General features: G+C 45.0%; 1 protein-coding gene and 1 long non-coding RNA gene across 7 annotated transcripts in view; one reads left to right on the forward strand and one right to left on the reverse strand.

The window, feature by feature from the left end:
* The window catches only part of smurf2 (SMAD specific E3 ubiquitin protein ligase 2), a 277,742-nt gene extending 273,789 nt beyond the window's left edge, over positions 1 to 3,953 (reverse strand). The window contains exons 1-2 of one of the 6 annotated variants that reach the window (XM_072483705.1): positions 3,719 to 3,953; positions 3,118 to 3,421 (exon numbers count right to left, since the gene is read on the reverse strand). In XM_072483705.1, coding sequence (XP_072339806.1) covers positions 3,118 to 3,169 — 52 coding nt within the window. In that variant the 5' untranslated portion in view covers positions 3,170 to 3,421; positions 3,719 to 3,953. Of the gene's footprint in view, positions 1 to 3,117; positions 3,574 to 3,718 lie in introns of those variants that run through there. The other 5 variants (XM_072483706.1, XM_072483704.1, XM_072483707.1 and 2 more) reach the window with 5 other exon arrangements.
* LOC140395665 (uncharacterized) lies at positions 3,608 to 4,987 on the forward strand. Its single transcript, XR_011936269.1, has 2 exons — positions 3,608 to 3,710; positions 4,751 to 4,987. It is a non-coding gene; the product is annotated as an uncharacterized lncRNA (long non-coding RNA).
* Positions 4,988 to 9,271: the final 4,284 nt, after the last annotated feature.

Raw genomic sequence — 9,271 nt, forward strand, 5'->3', positions numbered from 1 at the left:
TAGGAACTCCACCTGCTAAACTCATTCAAGATTTTTAAAGCTCCAGGGACTTCCTCAACTGTAAGATTTATTCTTTATTGGTATGCAGTTTCACAGGCACAGGAACCCTCTAATACATTCTGTATAATTTTAATTGTCACAAGTAGGCTTACATTAACAATGCAATGAAGTTACTGTGAAAAGCCCCTAGCCGCCACATTCCGGCACCTGTTCAAGTACACAGAGGGAGAATTCAGAATATCCAATTCACCTAACAGCACATCTTTCGGGACTTGTGGGAGGAAACCAGAGCACCCGGAGAAAACCCAGACACAGGGAGAAAATGCACACGCACACAAACAGTGACCCAAGCCGGGAATCAAACCTGGGACCCTGGAGCTGTGAAGCAAGTGCTACCCACTGTGCTACCGTGCAGCCAGTATGTGAGAGTTTGGACATGAAGTATTGGCAGGCTACCATCCTATAACCAACCAACAAGCATATGCACACTTCCAGCAAGGATAGTTCAATAATTAGGGGCAGGAAATCTGAATGATTTTCCCCCTCCCTAAACCAGAGACCTGAGGTCAACTGTACTGTTCATGCTACTTTTCTGGTTGAGATCACCTAACTGAGCAAAGGCTAGATATTGAATCAAGGACCCTCCTAATCGTATGACTCATTGGAAAAACTTACTGAGCCAGAGAAATCAACCTTCACTCATTTTGTTAGTTAAAAATCCAAAGAGAATGGTCTGAATATTTAAAATAAAAAATGCAGTAAGATACATGCATTTCGTTTTTTAAATAAATTTAGAGTACCCAATTCATTTTTCCAATTAAGGGGCAATTTACATGGCCAATCCACCTAGCCTGCACATCATTGGGTTGTGGGGGCGAAACCCACGCAAACACGGGGAGAATGTGCAAACTCTACACGGACAGTGACCCAGAGCCGGGATTGAACCTGGGACCTCGGCGCCGTGAGGCATCAGGGTTAACACACTGCTCCACTGTGCTGCCCCCTTCACATGCATTTCTAACAAAACATTTATTTTTAATTAAACTTCACAATCTGAATTACAGCTAAATAGTTTCACAGGCTCTGTCAAGCATGTCCAAAAGTTGCACTTTTTTGCTCCAGTTTAGCACTGTGAAAACTGCCTCTACATTCTAACACTCAAATAACATTGTCTAAGCAAGTCAAAATAATGTTTTTCTACTACAAAATAAATTGTTTCTAAAAACCTCCATTTAAACCAAGAAAAAAGTTTTTCAAATAATACCGCAACCACCAGTTCTCAACCTCTGACACACTCAAAAGTTGAAGACCCCACAAGTTTGCACTGAGGTGGGACACTGGCCAAATTACATGGAGCTCTGTAACTAGAGCACCCTACCGAGGCCCAAACCCCCACCCTACCCCCCTACCCCCCCCCCCCCCCCCCCCACCCGCCCACCTAACCTACCACATCATTGGACACAATGGGGGAAATTTTAGCATAGCCAATCCGCCTAACCTGCACATCTTTGGACTGTGGGAGGAAACCAGAGCACCCAGAGGAAACCACACAGTCACCCAAGGCCAGAATTGAACCCAGGTCCCGGGTGCTGTAAGGCAGCAGTACTAACCACTGTGCCACCATGCACCTCGCCTGATGAGTATTTACAGAATTTTCTGCTTTTACCAAAGGAAAATCGATCATGATATTTATCCTATTGCTGTTTCTGGGACTTTGCAGATATTGCATTCCCTACATTACAACAGGAACTACATTTTAAAAGTGCTTTGTTGGCAGTGAGCATTTTTATGATTTTAGAACATTCCAAGGTACTATATAAATACAATTAGTGCAGTCACTGTTGTTCGTGTAGCACAGTCCAACAAATAGAATGAAAGACTAGACAACGTCTTTTTCAGTGGTGTCGGTTTAGTGAAGAATGTTGGCAAGTGTACATAGAATTCCCTACTCTTCGTCAAACAGTATTGTGGAACCTTTTAAAGCGCCCCACTTGGATTTAATATCTCACCCCCAAATATTTCTTGCTAGCACTCCTTCGGTACTGAATTATATGCACAAGTATGTAATGGAGCTTGAGCCCACAACATTCTTGTCAGAAGCGAGTGTGCTATCTGAGCCAAGCTGGCGCACAGATAATGAAAATGCTCTCAAGACACACAAGCACAACACTCCCAATAAGGTTTTTTTTTTTTTAAACTGAATATCTTTCAGCTCTATTCCGGTTGTAAAAAGTATCAAAATTGGGAGGTAGCTATTTGACCATAAATTTTCAAGAAACTTAAGTTCCAGACTACAAGAATGCGATCATATTTTCATGGTGGAAGTCCATAGACGTAGAACAAAAATATAAACATGGTGCAGTAATAACACAAGGCAACAAAAATAAACTTTGTACTGTTGCCAAGTTTGCTGTTACACTTCTCTGGAAGGGTGGAAATATAAATACGACTGGATTAATAAACTCCAGTGTGAACTCTTAGAGGCGCGCAAATTATACACATTCCAGATTTTGTTGGGGGGGGGGGGGGAAAGAGAGAGAGAGAGAGAGAGACACAGAGAGAACGGGAAGGTTGTTTAAAAGCCACCTACCCCCTCGTCAGAGGAATAACTTCAATAACCCCACCCCCCCCCCCCCAAAAAAAAAGAGTTTACTTTGCCAGGCCTAAGGCGCGTTGCAAGCACCGAAACCTCCCATTCAAAAGCAGGAATTTCCTGGTTCTAAAAATCACCCGAAGACAAAACCCTTTCTCCTAATCCCCACACAAAAGAGTGAGAGAGAGGAGAGAGGAGGGGGGGGGGGGGGGGGGGGGAGAGGAACACACCTCAGGAGTGCAGAAACTACCAGTTTTCATTTTTTTCTTTAAACTCATTCAAGTTCAACCACTCTTTTGTTTAAAAAAAGAAAAAAAAAAGTGTGCAAATAACCCCCTTGTTATTTTGCCTCAGGGAGGGTGGGGAAGAGAAAGAGTGGGGAAACACTGCAAACCAAAACAATCTCCAATCGCAAATATATATATTATTTTAAAGAGAAAAGGCTGAATTTGAAGCACCCCACCCGTGTCTTTCACGGTGTGTGTGTGTTATTATGTGTGCCTGCAATTGGCATAGCTTCATACCTGTTAGACGTAACTTGACTGGCCCGTTCCTCCTGGCTCCTTGGTTAGACATGTCCCCCGAGTGTTTGCGTTTTATTGAAGGAGATTTTGGCGGTGTTTTTTTTTTTCCCCTCTCTCCGCCCGCCCCAAGGTGAAGTTTAATCGCCGCTGCTGCTCCTGGTGCCGGTGCCGGTGCCTGCCCTCCGCCAGCGGCCGCCGCCGCTTTCCCCCCCTTTCCCCGAGCGAACAATGATGGCCTCCTCCTCCTCCTCCTCCAGCCCGGTGGCCCGGATGTGCATAGCCCACGCTCACGAGCGGACGGCCCCTAAAAAATCCATCCAAACGAAAGCTTTACCTCAGAATTTTTTTTAATTTGTTTTTTAATAAATAAATAATACTTTCCTCCTCCGACGGGCGGGGGAGGGGGAGGAAAGAAATAAGCTTTTCACTTTTTTTTTCCTTCTAGATTTTTCTCTCACTCTTACCCCCCACCCCCCACTCCTCCTCTTTCAAACCGTCTCCCTCTCCTCAATCAGTGCAACCAGACTCTTCCCCCCCTCCCTAACCCCCTTCCCCATCTTCGATTACAACTCAGGAACGATCTCTTTGTCGAGGTATATACTGTTATTTATTCTTGCAGTCGGTTGCTCTTTCCCTCCTTGTTGTTGTTCGGTGTATCTCCAAGCCGCTGAGGGTCCAGGCGCGGATAACGATGATGGGGAGGAAGGAAGGGTTGTTCGGGGGATTTTTATTTTCTTTTTCACCCACCCACCCAAAAAGAAAAGGCTGGGGTTTTCCTCTCCCTTCCTCGGTCCAAGTCCTGGCTCTCAGGGCTTCTTGACTGAAACCCCCAGAGCTCGGCACTTGCTGACATCACCCTGGTTGCTCCCTCCTCTTGACAGTCCGCAGCTCCTCCTGCTTGGGTCTCAGCAATAAGGCAGCACCCAGAAAAAACACACACTTCACCAACTCTTCCTTGGACAGTTATAAAGCACCGAAACGTTATTGAACGCGAGCCAGCCACATCACCGATGCTTTGCATCCCACTGTCCTGTTAAAAATACAAATATTTACAATCTATTGGTATAATATACGCTATCGAAATGAAATCAATTAGTCACAGAATGGTACAGCATTGAATAGGACCATTCAGCCCATCATCCCTGTGCTGGTTACCCAATTAATCACAACGCCCCCCCCCTCCCCGTTTTGACCCATAGCTGTAAGCTGTGCAAATGTTCTTACACAATTCACTTTTGAATATCACAACTATCCCGCCTTTCAGGCAGTGCATTCCAGATCACAAGTCACTGTGTTTGTTAAAAAAAAAAGGTTCCTCTGGTTTCTGCACTTGGAAATATTTTTCCTTATTTATTGCATCAAAACTATTTGTGATTAGGGCATCATGGTGGTGCAGTGGTTAGCACTGCTGCCTCACGGCGCCGAGGTCCCAGGTTCGATCCCGGCTCTGGGTCACTGTGTGTGAAGTTTGCACATTCTCCCCGTGTTTGCGTGGGTTTCGCCCCCACAACCCAAAGATGTGCAAGGTAGGTGGATTGAACACGCTAAATTGCCCCTTAATTGCAAAAATGAATTGGGTACTCTAAATTTATTTTAAAAAAAGAAAGTTCAACAATGTATTTACTTCCTACAGAAGCCAAAGACATTTGGCATGTCTGCATCGACTCTCACAAACTTCGACAGATGTGCGATAGAGAGCATCCTATCCGGCTGCATCACGGCCTGGTATGACAACTGCTTGGTGCAAGAAACTGCAGAATATGGTGAACTCAGCCCAACGTGAGGATGCGTGGATTGACCACGCTAAAAAAATTGCCCCTTAATTGTAAAAAAAAATAATTGTGCACTCTAAATTTATTTTAAAATACTATTTGTGATTTTGAACAGTTATTTTGTCTCTTCATGTTAGAAGATATTAAAAGCATTCCAAGAATAGTAGACATTCAGGGGGCAATGAGATGGGGGAATTTAAAATAATCTTTCTCGGGAATTTGAGCATTGCTGAAAACAGGACATGCTATCAAAGCTTTTCGATTTGCATTCATAAGGACAAATGCAAGAATACCAAATTGTAAAGGGAACAATTTATACTGCATGAGAAAAAGGGTGTGCATGGGTTGACAAGTGGACTTTGATTGGTCAAGGCATTGCCACAGAGAATGAACCAGGGCACAATTATCCCCCAAGTTTTTGTTTAAATCTTAAAAGATAGGTCAATTGTGATTGATTGAGAGGTTGCCATGTGTAATTGCTAGAAATCAGATTTTCTGGTTAGCTGTAGATAAGATAGATAAAAGGTTTAATGAAGAAAGCACTGTTCCCCAAGCTTTGGTTTAATTGAAAAAAAATAGGGCGGCATGTGGCACAGTGGTTAGCACTGCTGCCTACGGTGCTGAGGACCCGGGTTCAAATCCTGGGTCACTGTCCGTGTGGAGTTGGCACATTCTCCCCATGTCTGCGTGGGTTTCACCCCCACAACCCAAAAGATATGCAGGTTAAGTTGATTGACCACACTAAATTGCCCCTTAGTTGGAAAAAAACAATTGGGTACTCTAAATTTACTTTAAAAAGAGAAAAAATGAAAAATTGCGCCTTTTTTAATTGAACAAAAGCTTGGAGGACAACTGTTCCCTGGTGCATTCCCCATGGCAACAGCTCAACCAATCAGAGTCCACTTGCCAGCTAATCAGCACCCTTTTTTTCATGCAGTATCAATTGTTGCTCCCTTTGAAATTTGTTATCATGCATCTGTGCTGGTGAGTACAAGATAAAACACTTCAACAGCAGGTCTCTTTTTTTCAACAACAATCATTATCACGAGATAAAAAGTTCTAAAGGCTGACATGTTCACTGGACCAGAAGGACTGCATCCTAAGATCTTAAAAGAAATGGCTGGAAAGATAGTGGATGCATTGGGCTGGTTTAGCACACTGGGCTAAATAGCTGGCTTGTAATGTAGAACAAGGCAGCAGCGCGGATTCAATTCCCGTACCAGCCTCCCCAAAGAGGCGCCGGAATGTGGCGACTAGGGGCTTTTCACAGTAACTTCATTGAAGCCTACTTGTGACAATAAGTATTATTATTATGATTGGAAAATCATGAATGTAATGAATGCTCCTACTAAAGAAAGGAGGGAGATGGCAGAAAGTAGTAAATTAAAAGATATTTAGCCTAACATCTGTCATTGGGAAGATGCTAGAATCCATTATTGAGGACGTAGAAGCAGGACATTTAGAAAATCATGATACAAATAGAATCGTCATGGTTTTATGAAAGGGAAATCTTGCTTGACAAATGATTCAGAGTTCTTTGAGGAGGTAACAAGCAGCGTGGATAAATGGGTACCAGTAAATGTGGTGTATTTGGATTTCCAAAACTTTTATTCTTTCATGGAATGCGAGCAACGCTGGCTAGGTCAGCAATTGTTGCCCATCTCTAATTGCCCTTGATGAACCACTTTCTTGAACCACTACAGTTCATGTGTTGTAGACACACCCACCATGCTGTTAGAAAGGCAATTCCAGGATTTTGGCCCAGTGTCAGTGTAGAAATGGTGATATACATAGTTTCAAGTCAGGATGAGGGAACTTGCAGTTGATGGTGATCCCATACACCTGCTGCTCTTGTCCTTCTAGGTGGTTGAGGTCACAGGTTTGCAAGATGCTGTCAAAGGATGAATTTCTGCAGCGTATCTTGTATATGGTACACACATGGCTGCCACTGTTCATTGGTGGTGGGAGAGTAAATGTTTAAGGTGGTGGATGGGATGCCAATCAAGCGGGTTGCTTTGTCCTGGATGATGTCGATTGCACAAGATAAGAAATGAATGAAAATCGCTTATTGTCACAAGTAGGCTTCAAATGAAGTTACTGTGAAAAGCCCCTAGTCGCCACAGTCCGGCGCCTGTTCAGGGAGGCTGGTACGGTTCAAGAGCTCATGGTTTTGTGGGTAATATATTAACATGGATAGAGGATTGACTAAATAACAGGAAACGGAAAGTCGGAACAAATGGATAATTTTCAGGTTGGCAAGCTGTAACTTAATTGGCATGGATTATAAGAGCAGTGAGGTTAGGTTGGAGCTGCAGAAAATCTTTGTTAGGTCATAGCTGGAGTACTGTGTGCAGTTTTCTGGTCGCCTCACTATAGGAACGATGTGATTGCACTGGAGAGGGAGTAGAGGAGATTCACCAGGATATTGCTTGGGATGGAGCCTTTGAGCAATGAAGAGAGGCTGGATAGGGTTGGGTTGTTTTCTTTAGAGAAAAAACGGATGAGGGAGCACCTGATTGAGGTGAATAAGATTATGAGGGGACTGAACAGGGTGGATAGAAAGCAGCTGGTCCCCTTAGCTGAAGGTCAATAACAAATGGTCATCATTTTAAGGTGAGGGGCAGGTTTAGAGGGATTTGAGGAAAGATGTTTTCATCCAGAGGGTGGTGGAAGCCTGGGAGGGTAGCAGAGGCGGGAAACCTCATAACCTTTAAAAGGTTCGTGGATGAACACTTGAAATGTCAAAACTTTCAAGGTAATGGGCCAAGTGCTGGAAAATGGGATTAGCGTAGATTTAGTGTTGGTGCAGACTGGAAGGGCCTCTTCTGTACTGTATGACTCTATATGACTGTCATGGACTGCCACATGGATCAGTGCTGGAGCCTCAACAATCTCTATTAATGGCTTTGTAAATAATGAATTAATGACTTTGACAAAGGGACCGAGTGTATGGTAGCTGAATTTGTTGATGATACAAAGATAGCTGGGAAAGCAAGTTGTGAAGAAGACACAAGAATCTGCAAAGGGGCATTAATGGGTTAAGTGTGTTAGATTCCAGTGTAATATGGGTGAAGTGAGTTACATTCCAGTGTAATATGGGAAAATCTAAGATTATCCAATTTGAAAAGAATAGAAAAGCAAAACATTATTTGAATTGGTAGAGATTACAATACTGCGGTAAAGAGATTTGGGTGTCCACATATTTGAAACACAAGGGGAGCGATTCTCCGAGCCCTGCGCCGGGCCGGAGAATCGCCGCAACCGCGGGCGGCGCTCGATTTTCTGAGGTGCGGAGAATCGGCGCCATTTGCACCGGCGCATTTGACGCTGCGCCTGTCCCGGGCCGCTGTCCACGGCTGAGCCGCCGATTCTCCTGCCCTGAATGGCCGAGCGGCCGGGGGGAAACGGCAGAGTCCCGTCGGCGTGTCCACACCTGGTCGCTGCCAGCGGGAACTCTGCACGAAGGGTCGGGGGCGGCCTGTTTGGGTGGGGGGGTCTCCGCTCTCGGGGGGGGCCTCCGATGGGGTCTGGCCCACAATCAGGGCCCACCAATTGGTGGGCCGGCCTCTTCGACACCCCCCCCCCGGGCCTACTTTGTTGCGCGGCCGGCCCCTGAACCCCCACGCCATGTTGCGTTGGGGCCGGCGCGCTGAAGAAGTCCCCCACGCATGCGCAGGTTGGTGCGGCCCAACTGCGCATGCGCAGGTTGGTGCGGCGCCCATTTGGCACCGGGAAGGGAGGCTGGAGCGGCGTGAACCGCTCCAACGCTGTGCTGGCCCCCTGTGGAGGCCAGAATCGGTTGGCCCCGCGCCCGTTTTGCGACGGCGCGAACACTTAGTCTCCATTTAGGAGAATCGCGCCCAAGAAGTTTGCATGCAGATACAGCAAATAATTAGGATGGCAAATGGAATATTTGTCTTTATTGAAAGTGGGGTGGAGGAGTATCAAAATAGAAAAGCTACAACTGTAAAGGGATTGGTGAGGCTAAACCTAGAGCATTGCGTACAATTTTGGTCTCCTTATTTAAAGAGGGTTAAACTTGCATTGGAGGCAGTTCAGAGAAGGTGGTCCAGATGAAGGTAGATTTGTAGGAATGTCAGGATTGTACATGATGCTCAGCTGCTTCAGGCTGGATTTGATACACTGGGGAATTGGGTTCCTGACTGCTACATTATGTTCAACTTGGAAAAGTGCAGCATTATGCATGTGTGAAGGATAAACGCTAAGCATACATCCAGACTTCAGGGAAAAACATTAACAGAGTGGACAACGATAAAGATCTTGACTTTCTAGTGTATAAACCACAATCAACTATAAAACCATACTATTTTGTCCTTATACAAGGCTTTAGTTAGAATACTGTGGCCAGTTTTGATCTCCTC

The sequence above is a fragment of the Scyliorhinus torazame genome, chromosome 18, assembly GCF_047496885.1.
Source record: "Scyliorhinus torazame isolate Kashiwa2021f chromosome 18, sScyTor2.1, whole genome shotgun sequence".
In the NCBI taxonomy this organism is placed as follows: domain Eukaryota; kingdom Metazoa; phylum Chordata; class Chondrichthyes; order Carcharhiniformes; family Scyliorhinidae; genus Scyliorhinus; species Scyliorhinus torazame.